General features: G+C 41.0%; 1 protein-coding gene across 1 annotated transcript; it reads right to left on the bottom strand.

The window, feature by feature from the left end:
• Positions 1 to 1,198: 1,198 nt before the first annotated feature.
• Positions 1,199 to 19,957, bottom strand: LOC307164911 (phenolphthiocerol/phthiocerol polyketide synthase subunit C-like; the record flags this gene model as incomplete). The annotated part of the gene is made up of 6 exons (XM_079882128.1): positions 1,199 to 6,757; positions 6,861 to 7,042; positions 18,858 to 19,064; positions 19,239 to 19,399; positions 19,656 to 19,809; positions 19,900 to 19,957. The coding sequence occupies 6 exons, from the start codon at positions 19,955 to 19,957 to the stop codon at positions 1,199 to 1,201; spliced, it is 6,321 nt and encodes a 2,106-aa protein (XP_079738254.1).
• Positions 19,958 to 21,307: the final 1,350 nt, after the last annotated feature.

Raw genomic sequence — 21,307 nt, 5'->3', positions numbered from 1 at the left:
TATCAGATGATACAACATATTCAAAGATTGTTTATAAGGCAATATGCATCTATTGTAATGCATTAAGAGTAGCCGTATAATGCATTATAAATACAGGCTTCATAGAAAGTCTTACCAACTTTTTTCATTCCATTTCTTTATTTTGCAGAGATTTGAGTAACAGGGTTGCTGGATACATCTACTTCACTGTTCTTTATTTTATCATACATCTTATGAAAGGCCTACCTCTTCCTCAAATATATCTTGCAAAGTTGAAATGGGAAAATTTCTATGACATTCCTTACTGCTTTCATTGTAGTCTCACTGATAAATGATCATACCATATCGACATCTCATTTTATTTCAACACTTTCTTTGTAAAATATGAACACGATGCTACTAATTACCCCAGAAAGCCTAAAACTATGCAGGAAGTGCAAGCATACCATTATTAATATTTTAAACATTGTTCAGAATACAAACAATAATGTCTTTTGGAAATAAAACAACTCTTACTGATACTATTAGATATCTTCATTCATTTAAAATTATTTTCATACAACTTCATTTAATCTTTGTTGTTACCTCAGACCAAACGTAAAAATGCCTTCATCGTGATTTCTTTAGACAGAATAATAGAATAGAATAATGTCTCAATATGCTGAAAAAAGAACAAGCATGTCAGTATGTGCCACACAAACAGGTAAGGTTTCAAGTACAGTAAAATAGACACAGAAAGCTCTCTAGAAGAAGTTTGTGTCTCATTTATACCTTGTGTGACCTGATGAAAAAAAAAAAAAAACATAAATTACACTGTAAAATTGGTACTATCTAAATTAATTAAAGTCAAAGATATTACTTAACATCACTGAATCAACGGTAACAATTTCAGGTTATCAATTTTTATAGTGTAAAACAAAGATGAACAATGTTAAGTCCACAGTCAGTTATCATAATGCTATGTAGGCCTACTGTTAATACAGAGGATGCAGGAATCCTGAAATATGCCACCCAGAAACAAAAGAGTTTGGTGAAATGTAGTTGTAATATTGGAAAATCTGCTAAATACCTTATTCAGAAAGGTGGATTGTTTAATCAAGTACTGTAGTACAAAACATACTATACACCCATTTCACTTCAAAAGTTCATGAATTTCCTAAAACAATATTATTTGTTTTGAGGCTTCAAAAAGACTGCTGTGGAGAAATACAAATCACCATTATAAGTATGTGGAATTGCTCTCATCTTCACTCTGATATTCGTCAACATAGTTCTCCTCCAGGACTTTAGTGAGAGTTTCCAGTGTGCTATTTGGGTCCAGCAGAGTCACTAGAGGGACATTCACACCTCTATCATTGAAGAGAACATTCTGCAGAGTCATGGCTAACATTGAGTCAATGCCTAAATCGAAAAGATGAACATCATCATTCAGCCCATCCATCTCAACACCTGTCGTTTCGCTAATCATGAACCTCAGATAATCACGTGGTGGGGATGATTTCTTGGGTTGTTCAGTTCTAGATATGAACACTCCAGCTTTAATGATGGCTTCCTCTGCTATTTTGAACAAGCGCACACTCAGTGATTTGTTCTGACTGAGGATGTTATTCCAGCTGTTTTTAAAATTGAATCTGCATACAACCTGTTGAGGTTTGTTGATCAAGAGGCACTGCTCAAGACTTTCATGGATTTCTGGAATCTCCAAAAGCATGATTCCCTTTGCCTCCAGAAATCTTTGGAAATGTACTTTGTTCAGAAGAAGGCCAAGATTCAAACCCCCCCAATTAATGGACTGTCCAGAAAGCCCAATGTTTCTGCGGTACTGACAGAAAGTGTCCATGAATGTATTAGCCGCTGCATAATTAGTTTGTGAGGGATTGCCAATGAAGGCAGAGATGGAGGAATAGCACACAAAGTAATCCAGATTGCACTGTATGGTTGAACGGTGAAGGTTAATCACTCCGTTTACTTTTGGCCTCATGACTTTCTCATAAAGAGATTTGTCAAGACGTTCAATCAGCCCGTCATGCAGGACAACCGCACTGTGAAACACCCCTTTGATGGGACTGGATGGAAATAGTTTTCCAATGTTAACAATTGTCTGGTCCACTTGCTCAGATACAGAAACATCACATGGCAGAGACTTAATGACAGAACCCCAATGGCGACTGACCTGGCTTATCTCTTGTTGCATCTGAGGGTTTGGATTACTCCTAGACAGAATGGCAATGTTCCCTCCTCCTTTCTGAGCAATGAACTTTACTGTCTCAAAGCCCAACCCAGTTAGACCACCTGTGACCATATAGACAGCATTTTTCTGGAATAGACTGTGTTTGAGCATCACTGGAATGTCAGACAGCTGGTGCTTGGCTTCACTTTTCAAGACTATAATGGGTAGGATCTGGCATCTGAAGTATGACTCAGATTCTTTTACAGACATAAGGTCAATGTCTTGAGATTTCACTCTTTGAACAACTGTTGTGTCTAAAGACAATAACTTTCTGTCCAAATCCAAGGATTTAAGCCAACGGTAGATGTGTGGCATTTGTGTCTGCAGAGACCATTTCTGCATTATTTGGGACATGAAAAGGACATGGAAGTAGACCTCCTCATTTGTACTGAATGTCTTTGAATTCAATGGGAAATCTGCCTGGTTGTCACAGACAAACACTATGTCTTTGATGCCTCTAACACTGCTAGCTATTTCAACGGTTTTTATATTATAAGGAGGTAGAAGAACAGCTGCCACAACCTCACTAAAATCACAAGACAGCTGATCAGCCTGTGTGCTCACTCTGACATTCCAACCGGATCTGTTTGCAATTGCAATTAAGACAATCATCAGAGCTGAGTCAGGAACAGTGGAGAAAATACCCAGTTTCCTTTGCTGTTTAGCCTTGGGTAAAGCCTCATGCAAGATCTCCCAAGCCAGCACCGTAAAAGAGACACAAGGCACGTCTTTCAGGAATGAAAGCCTTTTTGCTTTGCAGCAAACAGCTGCTGGGAGAACTACTTTAGTGGTGGCTGGCACAGGGTAACAAGACACAACGTGATCACCAACTTTAAATTTGCTGACATCTTTACCCACAGCTGTGACAGTGCCACTGAAGTCAAGGACCAATAGTGTATGGTTTTCAGTTGTGTGCTTGTTCCAGTACAATGTCTGGCCATACTTCAGGTCAGAAATACTGACTGGAAAGTAATCTGATGAATGAACACAGATTTTACTGAGGTGAAGCTCAATGTGTTTTCCTTGATTCAGTTCAGTATGATTGTCCATATTTTTTGCTGAGAGATTTGTCATTATATATGGGTCAGATGTTTGCAAAATGAAGTCTTCATTTTGCAACATGTGGACAGTTCTTGAAGAGATTGCCATGGTTGGCAGAGGTGTGTGGGTGATTTCAGGTTTGAGAATTTTGCCCTCCTTCACTACTAGCTCTGGATATTTGTGACAGGGGAAAGATCTGAGGACCTGAACCAGAGCTTCGATGTCTTCAGAAGTGGCAGAGTTCATGTCAATCAGCTGGAAGGAAAGTTCTGGCAACTCAGCTGCACATGCTCTTATCATGCCTGACAGAACAAACCCAGGGTTGATGTGCTCCACTATGCTCTCAGACGACTTATAGGTTATTACTCGGATATCGCCTGGGAAATGAAGTGCTTTGAGATATCCAACAATCTTTCTGAAAATCTCACAACACCCAGCCATACTGTCCAAGACCTTCTCGGATTCGAGAGAGGTTAGGTCTGCATTACCCCACATGAACAAAATTTCCTGGAAGTTTTTCTTTACACTTGAAATTTTCAGTCTTGACAAAAACAGTTCGACTCTGCTTTCTAACAGTGTGTTACTGTTTGAATAAGACACATATCTAGATTTTGGGTCCAAGTACTGTTGCAAAGCTTCAGAAATTCCTACCTGGTCAGAAAAGACCAGTGCCTTAATTGGTGTATCAAATCTGGCAACTTCAGAGATGATACTGAAATTGTTATGGTAGAAGTACTCCTTGACTACTTGGGAACGACTTCCTAACATTCTGATCTTCACATGCCTCAGTTCAACTAACACCCTACCCTGTTTGTTGGCTAAGCAGCCACAAATGTCAAAATCATCTTCTCCCACATGTACTGTTCTCAGATATACAACCATCTCCTCTTGCAATGGTTCAAAAACAGTCAGGCTTTCTATTTGTGCAGGAAATTGAGGTCTTGCTGATAGGTCATGCCCTATAGTTACAGGAACAATTTGCATGAAATAATCCAAGACCACAGGGTGAAGGTGATAGTCATGTAATTGAGGCAGTAATTCCTTTGAGATCTTCACAATAGATATAGCCTCTCTGTATTCTTCTCCACAATAAACAACTGCATTATTTCTGAAGACAGACCCATACTCAAATCCTGTTTGACTTAGATGCTTGTAGAGTTCTTCAGTCGTCATGTGGAATGTGCATCTTTTGGAAATACAGTCTAATGAAATGAACTGTTCTTCAGGGCTTCTACCTGGTTTTGCTTCTACTGTGCCAAACGCATAGACTGCAGAAGTAGACTGTATTTTGAAGTTACATGTGTTATCAGCCTGGTCAGATGGATCCAGCTGTACTTTTAAATCTGGGGCATTCTGGGTGAAAACAAATGGACTCTGGAATGTTATGCTGAGCTGCAGAGAACTTAGTGGGACTTTAGGTTTTGCATATGCCATGTAAGTTGCTAAACCCAGCTCTGCATAAAATGCCCCGGGAATGATGGCAACCCCATTGTGCTTGTGGTGCTGCAGGAAGGCCACTGATTCAGAGGATAAATCACAGTTGAACACTGAACTGTCTGTACCCATTTGTGTAACTACTGGATGGTTGCCAGTGGGACTGATCAACTGCGAGTTAGAAGCGAAGACATCTCTCTTCACATCATCAAACTGGTATCGTGGGTAGGGAACTGGTTCAGTCTCAAAACCTTTGTAGAACATGTCCCAGTCTACTTTTACCCCAAGCTCAAACAGTTTGGAAACAACAGCAAGCATGGTCTCGTGATCTTTATCAGGCTGCACTGAGGGAATCACAGTGAAGTCATTTCCCAGAGTCTCAGTGATGTACCTCTGCAAAGATCTTCTTGGACCAATTTCAACAAATATCACACTTCTTTTGTTTTTAGCTGCAGACCTTACAGCTTGCTCAAATTCAACTGGTTCTCTGATATTCTTTGCCCAATATTCACCAGTAATAAAATCTGAGGAACACAAACTAACACCTGTCACTGTTGAGAACAATTCTGTCTCCAAATGATGTGCCTGCAATGAGCCTATACTCTGTTCCACTTTGGATAAAATAGGATCCATCTTGGGACTGTGGTATGCTGCAGGTACATCTAAAATGCGAAGGAACAAATCCTTTCCTCTGGCTGAGTTGCTCAAATTCTGTTGCAGCCTGTCAATGTCATCTGCATCTCCTGAGAGGGTGCAAGACTGAGGGCTGTTATAAGCAGCCAGACAAACCCTTCCTGAATAAGATGGAAGAATTTTCAAGACTTCAGAAACAGCCATATTACTGACTACCAGCATCTTCCCTCCCGTCACAGTGCTTTGCAGAGAGCTGCGGTAGTGGATGACTTTCACTGCATCTTCAAGTGACAGCAAACCAGAACAATGAGCTGCAGCGACTTCTCCAATGGAGTGCCCCAAAACAGCATCTGGACTGATGCCCCAGTGTTTCAGGAGTTTGACAACAGCAACCTGAATAGCGAACAGAAGAGGCTGGACAATCTTTGGATCAGACGGCTCTGTACTTTTCTCAGATTCATTTTCTAGTATCTCTATCAGATTCAAACTTCTATGGCTTTGCAACAGAGCTTCAATCTTCAAGATTTCCTCTCTGAAAACTGGCTCTTGTTTTAGCAGCTGCTTGCACATACCCTGATATGTAACACCATTGCCACAAAACACAAAAACTACCTTGGAGTCTGTCTTTGACGGTGCAAGCTTTTTCTCCACAGCGGCAGTAAGTTTCACTTGCAGATCTTCCAATGTTGATATTTGAAATACTTTCCTGTACTTGTGTTTCAAGTGACTTCTTCTGCATGCAGATGTGTACAGTAAAGACTGTAGATTTGATATTTTCCCTGCACTGATCTGTTCTGCCATTTTTTCAATTATATTTTTCATGGATGTTTCAGAGGCTGCAGAGACTACAAAATACTGATGGGATTTGCTGATCTGCTGACCTTTTGGCTTTTTTGACTCAACATATTGTCTGACAACTGCATGTGCATTTGTTCCACCAAACCCAAAGTTATTGATTCCTGCACACCTCCCTGATCTGCGGTCACTTGTCCATTTTTCTGCTGTGGTGGGGATTTTGATATTGAGAGATGCAATGTCTATGCTGGAGTTTTCCACTGAGTAGAACAATGATGGCACAATGGTTTCGTGCTGCATCATCAATAGAACCTTTATGAGCCCTGCAACACCTGCGGCAGATTCTGTGTGTCCAATATTGCTTTTAACAGAACCAATGATGAGTGGCCCTGACTTTTGAGGTCTTGCTTTGGCAATGACTTTTGAGATGCTACCTGCCTCTATTGGATCTCCAACTGGAGTCCCAGTCCCATGAGCCTCAATGTACTGGACACTAGTCAAATCAGTCTCTGTTGAGTAGATTTTTCTAAGCAGCTCCTCCTGCTGTACCATGGATGGTTTGGTGATTGGGCTAACGCTGTGGCCATCCTGATTTACTGCAGTTTTGCTGATTGTGCACCAAATATGATCATGGTCCTCGAGAGCCTGTCAAAACATAGACTACTTATGTTTTTTGGTTATAGTACTTTATCATATGGTGCATTGTTGTTATAGTGATGTGTTTATGTGAGACAATCTAATTGTTTACTTTTTTCAGAGGCTTTAGCAGAACAATCCCACAGCCTTCACCTCTCCCATATCCGTCTGCTTGGCTGCTGAAGGGTTTACTGGTGCCATCAGAGGAGATCATTTTTGCCTTGGAGAGAGCAACAAAAACAAGTGGCTCCAAAATACAGCTCACACCCCCAAAGAAGGCCATTTCACAGTCTCCTGTTGAGTGGAACACAGACAGCCAGACATTACAAAAGCTATATATTAGTGTAATCAAAGGTGCTGCTCGACCAAATGGTTTTGAGTCTATATTTTATTGAGAGGAGTACTAACTTAACCTAACTTAACTCAAGCTGATTGAGCCATCTCTACCATCTGGTTGAGGTATGTTGTGCCAAAAAAATGTCACAGTTAATCAACAGTACTTGTCACAACACTTGGATTTCAGCAGGCATGATGATATGACAGCGCATGCCGCCTGATAATAGGATACCGAGCTGGGGACTATTATCAGGCGCTGCGTCATATCATTACGCCTGCTGGACTCATGGTACGGCAGCAAAGTATCTTGATTATTTCGCAGGAATGAGAGTATAGTTCCTTGCCATATCAGCCTAGAAAATCGCAACTTTTCATTTTCCGTCAGTTTTAGTACATGATGTAAATACAGAAGAGTCAAGTTTTAAATAGGAAAAATATCGAAACTCTTTGTTCATTTTTTTGAGAGAGATGCTAATGGTCTTGTCCGGTTCAATTCATTATGCTAAGCTATGCTAAAAGTGGTGCCGCCAGACCCGGAGATCGACTGAATGGATTCCAAAATGATAAAACTCAACTGTTTAACTCTGGGGGAGTTGTAAAATGAGCCTATTTCCAAAAAAAGTGGAGTATGGGTTAGGGTTAGGGTTAGGGTTTAAGTGCCATCTCAACCATTTGGTAGAGGCCAATATTTTTTAAATTATGGGATGTGTTAAAAAAAAAAGACATTGATTCTGGTTACTAGCGACATAAGTAGATAAGCCTTTTTCTTTGTGGGGCAGACACAAATCAGATATGTGCTATAATAGACTAATCACACTTAGTTGCAGATTACTATAATACTGCTACAACAGGGGTGGGCAACAGTTTTATTCTGAGGGCCACAGTTACTTTGGCAAAGTAAACGGAGGGCCACACTTTGGACAATTGCAATTAAACATAGTTACATGATTAAATGGTACAAATTAATGAAATGCAAATATGTATAAGGCTACTCTACAGTTACTTTGACAGCCTATTTAAGGCCTGATACTTATTTTTGCTAGGCCTGTCTGACCTAGGCTACTCTAAGGTTACAATAACTGGATTTACTTTCAAGGATTCATTTTCTACACTACCCTGCATATTATTCAACTGTCATTCATACCAGCTGTAGCTATTCAAGATTGAAAACTTAACAAAACTGCAAATGTATGTGTGCAAGTTACATTAACATACAGACTGCAGGCAATCTGGCTTGGAATTATCAAATTTAATTGAGGCTATATACCAGAGGTAGACCTTCATCACTGAATGAAAAACATATTCAGTTTTCAGTTGTGATTATTAATTTTTTTGTAATTTCTTTCACATATTTTGTTAAAATCTTTTATAAAATAGAACACAATTTAAGTGCAGATCAACTTCATCACACGTATGTTTGCTTGAAAGATATAAAGGGCCTATATAGGCCTATGCATCTCACAAAATTTAAATTTGATTTAGCTGTATCATCACTATCTACGGGACATGCATAAGAAATGGCAACATGAAACTGAACAATGTTGTAAAAATAACATCATCAATCAAGGTTAACTTAACCCTCAGAGGTCTGCGGTATCGCCGGCGATACCAGCTCGCTTTTTTTTTATCAGTGTAAAAGAAACTCATAAATACTCTGTTGACTTTGATTTTCCATAGGAGTTTCATACATCAATCGATTCTGTTAAATGTGTATTATTTTTGTGTATACTCACAATAAAAACAAAGTGTTGTGCTTTTTGCCAAATAAAGAAAAATAAACACAAAGCGAGTTCTGCCTTCTCTCTGCCAGTGAAGTCCATTCTGAAACGCGTCCGAAAATGAACAATAACTCAGCGAATACTCAGTCAAACAGACATATAAACACACGGGCATGAAGCTTGAATTCTATTCTTTTAAATGAATTAATTTATATAAAAAACAAATATTCTCATCTTGTGAAATCTGTATTAAAAGAGAGCGATTGCAGTCGAGCTAATTACAGCAGATTCAAAGGTAATGTGACACGCCCACGGAGGCGCGCGTGTTATTCAAACGCAAATCACTGAGGCAATCCACGCAATCCTGTGAACGCCCCCATATCAGCTCGAGAAAACACAAGTTTAATCATATCATTACTTGTTTACACCGTCTAACAGCGCTGTGAGGAATAATAATAATGGAAAATGTACCTCAGAAGTGCAGGTATATCGAGGAGCGAGCTGAGGAATACTAGTAAGTTTTTTTCCTTCTCACGTGAATCGGGTTTCTGTTTATGAATGAATGAACGGCAGAGATGCGCGCTGTTTACCACAGCTCGCAAAAGACAGTTTAAATTTAAATCGCGTGTGTGAATGAATGATGATGTTTTAGCAAACTGTATTGCTACACTGAGATGAGTAAAAATCGACTGAAATATGTTGAAATAAAATGTAGGCTATTTATAATATAGTATGTTTTGTCAATGTAGGCTATATTCAAAGTAATGAATCCTTAACTTTGAAATATGTATGATAAAATGTATACTTTAGTTTTTACAAAGAAAGATTACACTAGAATTGTTTTTGTAATTGTAACCTTTTTAATAAAAAAATAAATTTATAGATGTAAACAAATTTTAAAAGGTAAATATAAGCCATTTCTTTAAATAATTTTTGTGTTTTATTATTGACAACTTTGGGGAGAGGATACATATTCCAAAACTGAAAATATAGTATGAGAACTGCACAATTACTAGACATGTTTTCCTTGGATATTATACAATTTGAAAGCACAATTTGTGGAAAAAAAAAAAAATGAGATGCTTCCAACTGTGATATATATATATATATATATATATATATATATATATACACACATATATATATATATATATATATATATATATATATATATATACATATATATATATATATATACACACATATATATATATATATATATATATATATATACACACATATATATATATATATATATATATACACACACACATATATATATATATATATATATATTTTTTTTTTTTTTTTTACCTTTATTTTTATATATATATTTATATATATATTGCATTCTTTCTTGTGGCTATAGGTGACACACCTGAATGGATGGCTCATTAAGTATGTGGGCCCATTGTCTCCTGAGGTGTGAATCACTAAATATGCATGATGGTGTTGGATTGTTGACGCCTCTTGCGCATATGGCCTTTACAAACAAAAAGTGTTTTACAACATTTAAATCAATGTATTGTGTTTTGTGAATGATTAGGCAGGATGATTTTCACATCATTTTGAAGAAAAAAATCTAGGCAACCACATCCATTAGACAAAAGCCTTATTCACACATATTAAATATGTGTTTTGTGGCTTTATTTCAGCAACTTTCATTTTTATTTTTTTCAATAACCATGCATAAACATTATTCTCTTAAAAATTCAAAAATATACATGCATGGTGATCACATATTATGGTAGCTCTGTTTGTGCTATATAGAGTAAATTTACACCTTTGCCATTAACATGTTTATAAATAACTGAAAAAAGCACATATGTCAGAGCATGTCAGAACACCTCCAGGGCCCAGAAAACCCCTCAGACCCCAGAGGGTTAATGGAACTTTGGCTAGGCCTACTTTAGAAAAATGTATTTCGGCCTATGCAACTGAACTGAGATGAAGAGCTTTTTTTCGGTGTTCTGTAACTCAATGTGAACAATTGAGACGGTCGCCTTTCTTTACTAAGTCATCGAAATCTGGGGTCGTGTTCGACGTTGAGATGCGCAACACGGATGACAGGTGTGTGTCGGTTAGTCGTGATCTGTAGCGTGACTTGTTGAAGTTCATTACAGAGAAAGTCTGCTCGCATACATACGTGGACCCGAATAAAACGAGCATCCTTTGCGCATGCCTCCGCATGTTAGGAAACTTGCCCTCGTTCAATGCACCATAAAACCTGTCCAATGATGACGAGGTGAATTTCTCCTTGAGAGTGGGATCGCACTGCATGTCAATCAACTAAAGCTGAGCTTCCGGAGGTGCTTGGTCGCTGTCAAAGGAAAAGGGGGCGGACACCAGCTCCATCTCTTTTTCAATTTTTCCGAAATCAGAGAAACGCCTGTTGAATTCAGTGTGCAGATCCTCGAGTGTAGTGGTGTATTTGACAGTGAGTCGGGATGGCACATGCTTCATTGTGGCGAGAGTTGGGAAATGTGTAAAGCTCTTGTTTGTCATTTGTCGGGAAAACAGGGTCAGCTTTGCTCTGAATGCTTGCACGTAGGAATACAGTTCGTGCACAAACACATCCTTCCCCTGCAGCTTCCGGTTGAGGTCATTCAAATGGCCCATTAAATCCACAGCAAATGCAAAGTCAAGCATCCAATCAGAATCTTCAAGTTCTGGAAAGTCACCAGCCTTCCCGCATTCTCCAGAAACACCCCTATCTGATCTCTCTGGTCCCACACACGGCGTAGCACTGTGCCCAGGCTCAGCCAGCGGACGTTTGAGTGGTATGGGACATCAGTGTGTTCTGCCTCACTCTCCTCCAACAACTGGATAAACTGGCGGTGGTTAAGCGCCCGGGCCCTGATGAAATTGACAAGTTTCACCACAGTTTTGGTGACGTGATCAAGCTTTAACACCGACTTAGACAAGGCCTCCTGATGAATGATGCAGTGTAAGAAAATCAGAGTTGAGTTGGGGTCATCCTCTTTCACCCTGTCCTGTATCCTACGCAATAGCCCAGTGTTCTTCCCGGTGAGGTTTGGACAGCCATCGGTGGTCACGTTCAGTAACTTCGCACACGGTAGGTTCATTCTCTGCATGCATCCTGACACCGCATCATAGAGGTCTGAACCCCTTGTCGTCCCCTTCATTGATTCCATCTCAAGAAACTCCTCCACTATTTCAAATGTGTCAGTAATACCTATGATGAATATAAGCAGCTGGGCAGTGTCTATAATATCAGTGCTCTCATCCAGCGCTATTGAAAATATGTGAAATCGGTGGCCCTTTTTAGCAATGCAGATGTCAGCTCATCATCAATTACCTCGATGCGATGAGTAACTGTACTAACAGCGATGCTCTCCTGACATATCAGACAAATCACCTTTGAGCCGACGTTCGTGACGAAATATTTTGACGTCCATTCTTTATTGAATGCTCGACATTCAGAGTCAACTTTTCTCTTTTTTACTGCACTCATTTTGACAATTTTTTTTATGCCGCCGGCCGTTTAGAATTTGTTACTTTGAAAAGTGAAGAAGAGAAGTAAAGGCGCAAATTGTAATTTCACACAGCGACATCTGTTGGATTGTTTTTAACCCCTTACGCGTCAAAGATCAGATTATTGTTGTTCAAAATTCATTACTCGTCAAAACATCACACTATTACTTCTGGACAATCTGAGCATCATTTTAGAAACTTCAGAAAGGTTTAAGACTCCAGCTTCGATATTTGACCACTATGATTAAACTTGCAGTGACATTAATTTCTTAATTTATGACAGGAGTGCAAAATAATTAATCTGTAACGATCGTTATTTTGAATAGAAATCATTACTCACACAACCTTTATTCTCGTCTTCTCCGGTTTATTTGTGTTCAAATACATAAAAAATACAGCATCCGCCAGGCCTATTAGTCCAATGGTGCGCATATTTGGAGAAATAATGATTAATTATCACATGTTAGTAAAATATTTCGTCATACAGAAAAACATTTCTATTCATTTCCACTGAATTATGCGTTCTGAAGAGTTCAAACAGCGAACGGACTGAGCTAGATGTGTGTCCTCTTCCTGTTGCGTCAGATTTGACCTGTCAATCATCTCACGTTACGTGGTTCATGACGCGTCCTGTATACACTACTTCCTCATTTTGGACATGCGTGATAACTAAGCTAAAGTGACATTTCTTCACTGAAACAAGAAGCTAATAAATGCACGATTTAAGTATCTGTATGAATATGTGTTTTGTGTGTGATTTTCGTGCGATTTGGGGTTTTCATATAAATAATGAATGTCCAAATTGCGGGTGCATCGAGCACATCGCGGGGGCCGGATTGAAGCAATATGCGGGCCGGATCCGGCCCCCGGGCCGTATGTTGCCCATGTATGTGCTACAATATAATTATTTTTGCTCTCTGGTATGCAGTAATTGTCACGGTTCATGAATTCACTGTCTCTCTCTCGTCTAACGTGCTGCTGTGTGTGTGTGTGTGTGTCTGTGGGCGTGGTCACTGATCATCAGTGATCAGCAGCGCCAGCTGGTTTCAATTGTGTGTCCCTTTATAAGCTCAGTAACTGGTGTCTCATGTTGTCAGATCGTTGTGGTTTTCCTGGTGTGTTTCCCGTGCCTGTTCCTGTGTTCCCTGTGCTGTTTTGGATCTTCCTGTCTTCGTCGTGTCTTCCTGGATTTCTGCACTCATCACGGATTCATCGAGCACTTCACGAGGGATCACCACTGGATTACTGCACCAGCACCAGTTGCCCACCGAGGTCCCTGCGTCACCACACCATCAGCGTTTGAGTCCGCCCACCTGTCCCGCTGTGTTGGCGTTCATCTGTGTGTTTTCAATAAAGAGCGTTGTTGCATATACATCCTGTCTGTCGTCCGTTACAGTAATGGTATCTTACATTATGCAGATCCAGTTACAGTTTGCTTACAAAACTGTTTTCTCCATTCAGCTAGGTTCGTCATCCATAACTCCATCAAGGTCAGCCAGGAACCTTGGAGTTGCGTTTGATGATCAGTTGAACTTCACAGACCACATTTCCAGAACTGCCCAGTCCTGCAGATTTGCCTTATGACATAATATACGAGTAGGTGCCTCTGGGGCCCCGCACGCACCATATGAACACTTACTTATAGGACAAGATGTGCTTATGACAGTAAAATGTGTAAGACAAAAAATGGCCAGACTACAATCAGGCCAGTCTCGTTAAATGGAGAGAACCCGAGCATGAAAGCAGGGTTCCTACAGATTATAAAATCTGACAAGCGTGGTGGGCGATAACCATCCGGCCGCTGCACATATGTCTTCAATTGGTACACCACTTCACCAGGCCCACGAAGAGGCCATTTCCCTTGTGGAATGGGCTCAAGAGCCTATGGGACATTCCTGACCTAAAGAGGCATAAGCCAGAGAGATGGCGTCCACTATCCATCTGGATAATTTCTGCTTTGTGACCTGTAAACCTTTGGTGTGGCCACCGAAGCACACAAAGAGCTGTTCTAACTGCCTGAATGGCGCAGAACAGGAGGGGGGTTCAGTAATAGTGTTTAGGACTCTCTCTGGGAGGTCCCAAGATACATGTTGAGGGGCCACACATGGAGGGCCATCCTCGCAATCCCCTTCGCCAGTCCTGTTTACACAGGCGGACCAGCGCCCTTCCCAGTGAGTGGCGGGTCTCGTCTCCTTCGGCGGGGGAGAATAAGACGACAGCCTCTCCATTACTGCGTCTGAGGAAGAGTGGTCGGCCTCGGTGGATCCCACCCACCCCTCTCTCCCAGTCAAGCTTCTGTGACTGGGACCAATTCGGACTTGGAGATGCTCCGCATTCTGACCACGGCCGTTGCAGACACTCGAGGCACGCGGGGACGTGGCCGGCGTGTGCTCGCTGACATCCATGCGCTTGGGCTGCCATTGGCTTCTTCTTCCGCAGCTCAAGGAGGGCGGGGAAAGGAAGAGATGGGAGAGCGCTATCGCCGTCGGCAGCATGGAGATAGGCATACTCTCGCAGTGACAGCTGCCGGCTGAGAGTGCTGCTTCTGCGTGGGCGAGTCCCAGTCGTGAGGTGCACTCCGAGTGCCCGTCCATCTCGTGCAGAAGGGATCCGCACGAGGTGCAGGGAGACCGAGACATTTGGAACAACGCTCGCGCTCACTGAACATTAGCTCTTTTATATATCAAGCTGAGTGTCGTGACGGCAAGCACACAGTGTCAGAAAAGGATATAGCGTGTTCGCCGGATGGCCACAGCAGAATGGCGACACAAGAGAAGCGGCTTCCGAAGAGAAGAAGGCGCTAGTCAGCTGAGAAATGCTCATTCCAGCTGAAGGGCTTGATTCAGCGGCGAGGCTTCGAAGAGGGAGAGTGGTGAAGGTCGCTGAAGGAGATTAAATCTGATTTTATGGCGAAATGGTGGGCTTTTATAGCTATAAGCCACACCCATTCTGGCGGGCTCTGACGCGCTCGGGTATCATTGGATCGCGTGCTGGAGCCGCTTCGCCATAGGATGTGCAGCCAATCGGTGAGCTAGTTGCTCTGATGGTTCTTGCTGTGCAGCTGCACTGCGTTTTAAATATAGGCTTCAATATTCTCTAGGAAAGGAATTTCCCCACTGCGCATAGCTACGCAATACGAAGTGACCGTTCTCGAAAGGCAACTCTTTTTAATGAATGATCGTAAAAAAATACATATAATTTTAATAAATTAAATATGTATTAAATTACAAGTAAGCTTTTAGTGTAATCTTAAATATAGCTTTGAATGTAACCCTGCTGTGATGTACTTTGCAGCTAATAGATATTCATGCTTTTTACCGCGGTAAAGCACGTTCCACAAATAATGCAGTCCATTTGTACCTTTACTAGCGATATAACACCAAACATAGAACATTTATTCACGAGACCAACGCACTAATAATCCACAAGAAACTGGTTAATGTAAGCTGTAACTGACTGTCATAAAATGTTTAACTGCAGGCACTGATGTCACTGCCATTACATGATAGGCTGAGGTGCCTTATGTGATCCAAGTTAGCCGCAACGCTTTCTCCAATGGAAGAGATACAGACCCTCTGTAAATAAGACTTACCCTGAGTCTCAATGTCCATACTATCCATCCTAAACAGTGTGTGAGTCCCAAGACACACTTATACTCTGTTTAAAAGAGTGTGCCAGAAGTCCCCGGATGGTCTACTATTTCCGGTGGATTTTCGAAGTGTAGATCCGTGCTCACTATAACGGCTAATATTGCCCACAACCCATTGCGCTTTGGAGGATGAACTACAAACACATGTAAAAAGTGTTAAAAAACTACAAAACATGGCGGATATGCCAAGGTGAGAAGTTTAGATCAAGGTTTGAGTGACTAATCCAAGTTTAACTTGATAAATATATATATTTATTTAATGTTATATTTCATCTGCGATAACAATGTGGACTTGTATACAGATCCGTTTGGCCATTAACTTTTAAATGCTTAATTATGCATTAATATGAGGAGTCTCTCTGCATGAAAGACCCGCGCCTGCAGATCTCTCCGGCTGGGCCAGGGATCTTCTTTGTGGAGAAGAAGGATGGATCGCAGCAGCCCTGTATAGTTTATTGGGGATTGAATGGCATTTGCCGTTGATGTCATCAGCCTTTGAACTCTTGCAGGGTGTCCCCATCTTTACAAAGATGGACCTCCGCAATGCTTATCACCTAGTTCGAATTTGGGAGGGGGACGAATGGAAGACCGCCTTTAACACCTCCCACAAGGCAGTTTGAATATTTGCTCATGCCTTTTAGGCTTTCTAACTTGCTGGCTGTCTTCAAAGCACTCGCCAATGACGTGCTCAGAGACATGGTTGACCATTTTGTATTTGTTTACCTTGACGACATCCTGATATTTTCCCAGAACGAGCGCGATCATGCCCAGCACATCAGGCGAGTGCTCTAGCAGCTGTTTGAGTATCGCCTATTCATCAAGGTGGAGAAGTGCGAGTTTCACGCACGGTTCTGTTCCTGGGATTTGCTCTCTCACCCAAAGGTATCCGAATGGATCCCGCCAAAGTAAAGGCAGTTGCAGATTGGCCCACCCCAGATAGTTGTAGAATGGTCCAGTGATTTCTGGGGTTCGCTAATTTTTACAAGTGGTTCATTCAAGGCTTTAGTTAAGTCGCCCTTCCTTTAACTGATGTCAGCTCCACTCGAAGAAGTTTCTTTTGGTCACCGCAGGCTCAGGCTGTGTGTACAACCTTAAAGAGTCGCTTTATTTCAGCTCCCATCCTTGCTACTCCCGATCCATCTCTCCGATGGCACGGAGGTCCCTTTTGTCATTTGGAACGATCATAAGAACTTATAGTACATTGGCACCGTTAAACTACCAAATTCTCGACAGGCTCGCTGGGCACTGTTTTTCGGTCGTTTCAACTTTACATCTCCTATCGCCCTGGAGCCAAGGGTGGTAAGCCGAGGCTAAACCCACCCTCCCTGTGACCATTCTGCCTCCCGGTCCGGTGGTAGCGGTGGTCACCTGGGGAGTGGAGTCCAGAGTTCGTGCTGCACAACGTCACAGTTCCCGCGGGGTGGCCTGAGAACCTGTTGTTTGTGATGGAATCAGTCCGAACTAGCGTCCAACAGTGGGGTCACTAATCTGAACTAGCTTGCCACCCAGGAGCGACTCATATGTGCAGTTTAATCATGCAGCGGTTTTGGTGGCCGTCCATGGTGCGGGATGCTCGTCCGTTTGCGTCGGTCTGTCCAGTTTGTGCTGCGGGCAGTTTGTGCTTGCTTCACCAATGGAACCAATCATATTAATAGAAGGTGACAATGTTAAAGTCATGAGTTAGGCACGATGATTTTGTTTTTATGTGTCATGTCTTTATCCTATAAAACCTGATGTATTATTCTATGTGGCTGAGATTCTCTGAGAACTGCTCGAGAACTCCAGGCCGTGATTAAAGCATTTAAAGGACATTTTCTGAAGTTTGTCTGTCATTTATGCTGCGCAAGTTAGGGAAGCAAAGAAGTTAGAGTAAGAGACTTGGCCAGTTGTCGACTGAAGACGTCCCAGAAAAAAGTGTTGGGTGTCGATTGGAGACGCCCCAGATGGTTTTAGGGAAAAATCTACCACACGGGCTATCATTTAAATAACAATTTCAGTTCTTGTGTTATTTTCTTATCACTTCTTGCGTTTTTTTTGTGAAATGTAGTTTGCGGACGAGTTGTCTGCGATTCTTCCTATTCTAAAGTCATGTAATGTGAAACCCTCTGTGGCCGATCCATCGTGCAGTGTGCACACAGCAGCAACAGAATGCAACCCCAGATAGTCATGCAGAGGTGAAAAGAACAGTTATCTGACCACTTTAAAAATCGTACAAAGGGAACTCTGCATAAACTGAGCTGAGAGGCCGTTTAAATAAACAGTTTTCAGTTTTTAAATGAAAACACTGTCATGTTTGGCCCTTCATTTAGATGACACGGGCGTTTTGGGGGGATGAAAACGCAAACTTTTGAAAACAGGTTTCAAATTGTACATTTTTGTTATTGTTTCAGTGTAAACTACAAAACACGAATTTGTGTGAAAGCGGTGACTTCATGCAAATGCGCATTACGTGTTCAGTCTATAGGTGTGTAGCGTTTCTTTACAAAGTAACATCGCCAATGTAGCAGAACACAGCGTTTTTAGTAGTTTTGGCAGATCCGTGTGAACAGGGATTGCTTCAGCAACGTTAGGGTTAGGGTTGATCTTATAGATGTATAAAGAAATATTCAAATTAGAATTATAAATTTAAATATCACACAGAAAGAAACTGTTTGAATAAAATAACATTTTAATAGTGTTAGTACCACTGGTCTAGTGCAGACATTAGCCAACAATTATAAAAGTATTGTAATATTCTGGATTTATTTGTTGCTTTGGATAAATGCATCTGAAAAAAGAAAAGATGCTTATTTTGTCCAGAGAGGATGTAAAGTGTGTACATACAAATTACACATAAACAATCTCCTGAAGAGTAGAAAGAGTGAAAAAGTATTCCCAAGTTTTACACACAGTACATGTTTGTGAAGACTACCTTGTTTTATGGCTTGACAAGCGAAGTGAAGAGCGACGAGGGATGAGGAACAGGCACAGTCGATAGACACTGAGGGGCCAGTGAGGTTGAATATGTATGAGATGCGGTTGGCTGCTATGCTCATAGCGACACCAGTGCCATTGGTGTGGTTGATGTGTTTTGGATTAATCCTCACAGAGCCCAGCTCAAAGTCCCTATTCATTAGACCTAAAAATCAAGCAATCCCAAGCAAATCATTAACCACAGATTGCTCCTATGGCATTTACAATGCAATTATAAATGCATGCACATATAAATCCACTGGGATTAATAACTGAACACACATACATTTACTCCTAGTCATTAACAGTAAGAATATATGAATTATTTAGCATATGTTACCCAAAAATACTCCTGTTTTCGTTCCACTGGCCTTTTCCATTGGTATCCCAGCATCCTCTAGGGCCCTGTAGGTGCACTGCAGCAAAAGTTTGTGCTGAGGGTCCATACTGATCGATTCAGAATCAGTGATGCCGAAGAACTTGTTGTCGAACTCATTCAAACTGCACATAATAAAAGGTAAATAATTGGGCTATTGCTTATAGAGAGTGAATTGATGCCAAGAGAGGCCAAGCAGATGGGGCTCCGAGTGTCATCCCAAAATGGAGCATTTTAGCCACTGGCCTTTAAAGTATTTTTAAATTTGCACAATTTTTTAACTTGAAAAACATAAGTGAACATTAAGGAGTATAATGATTAAAAACAGAATGCATGACCCCTTTGATTTCTTTTATGAGGGCAAATTAATTGAAGGTTTACCCATTAATAAGTGCTGCCTTTGTTGTGTATGTCTTTCCTGCCATACTCTCATCTGGATCGTACCATTGAGAGAGATTAAACCTGTCGTTTGGTATCTGAACTGCACAGTTCTCTCCATGAAGAAGGACTCGCCAGAAGTTTTCAAGTCCCTCGCCTAAAATAGATGAGAACATACAATCCAAATATAGTTTAAGCCAAAATCATGACATGAAGAAATAATAAATGGTAAATAGTTACCAGTTACCTCCAGGAAAGTGGCATCCAATGCCAACAACAGCGATTTCATCATCATCATCCATCATGATTCACGTGCCGTGTCTGCAGATGCATTTGATTGTATGACCTGTAGACAGCAAAAGCAAACATTTAGGCATTGAGGAAACCATATAAAAAAGAAACTACACACTTAAATCTCCGTCCGTCATCTAATGGCGTCTGCAGCTCCTCTCGAAGAGGCGCATCTGCTACTGATCCTCTTGAGATGACGGCAACCACTCCTGAACCTTCTGCCTGCTCTGATACGGCCAACGAGGTTGATTATAAACCTCGTGATCTTTATTGACTCTGACACGACCACAGAGGTTGTCTATGAACTCTCTGTGTTCTCTGTTCCAGCTCGCAATTCCAAAATAAATCTCTAATAAATCATGAATGGGTTAGTCTTGACTTGGCAATGTGATGGGCTCTCGCGCTCCACCGAAAGGTTTTGATCAGAGTAATTAATGTGAGAGACTTGAGAATGGAGTAGAAGTGCCCCGGTGGAGCAGAGAAGCTAAACTACTGACCTGTTCAGTATTTCAAGTGCAAGTCAGTTTCATCTGTAAATAGGCTATTGTAGTTTTGACTTTGATTACTTAGTTAAGCATTAAACTGCTAGCATTGAAGTAAGTCTTGTACTTGTGTTTGACTTTAGCTGTGCAGACACCTGCAGCACCTGCCTTGCTGCCCGTCCACGACGCCATCTTTTTCTGACGTCATGAGAAAGTCACGTAAACCACACAAAATCCCATCAGAGCAGTCAGACTGAAATGGATTTCCAGAAATGCGATTTGAATAGGATTTAAAGATGTTTGGATATTTGTTCTGGAAAAAACAGTAGCAGTCCACACATTCTTTTTTTCTCCTTTATTGACAAAGAGTGACGGGTCTCCAGCTCTTCCTGCTACGGAGACTCATCTAGAGAACTATGTCCACCTGGTCTTCCTTTTCTAAAAAGCTTTGCTTTGTTAGTGTAGCTGGAGAGAAAGCTAGATAGGTTCATTGTTTGAGATTTGGTTTATGTTGTTTTCTATGCTTTAAACACCATCACAGGTACATTTATGTGGTGTATTTGTTGTTTAGTGGTTGTTTTGATTCTTTTGTTTTTGTTTTGTCTATCTGCCCAGGGACAACAGATGCAAATGAGCTGTTAGCTAACTCTGGTGCAATTGTTTAAATTGTGCACTGTCTCTGTCAAATAAACAGTAAAATAATAAATAAATAATAATAACATCTGAACAGTTCCAGTACACAGTGTGAACATCAATCATTTTAAATCAGACTCCAATCGGATACACAAATAAATGGATTTGGACTGACAGTGTGAACGTGGCCTTAAAGGTGCATTGTGTAATATTTAGGAGGATCTGTTGACAGAAATGTAATATCATACA

Source organism: Squalius cephalus, assembly GCF_949319135.1.
Source record: "Squalius cephalus genome assembly, chromosome: 9".
NCBI lineage: Eukaryota > Metazoa > Chordata > Actinopteri > Cypriniformes > Leuciscidae > Squalius > Squalius cephalus.
Note: the sequence above shows the minus strand (reverse complement) of the source record. Positions and strands in the feature narration are given on the sequence as shown.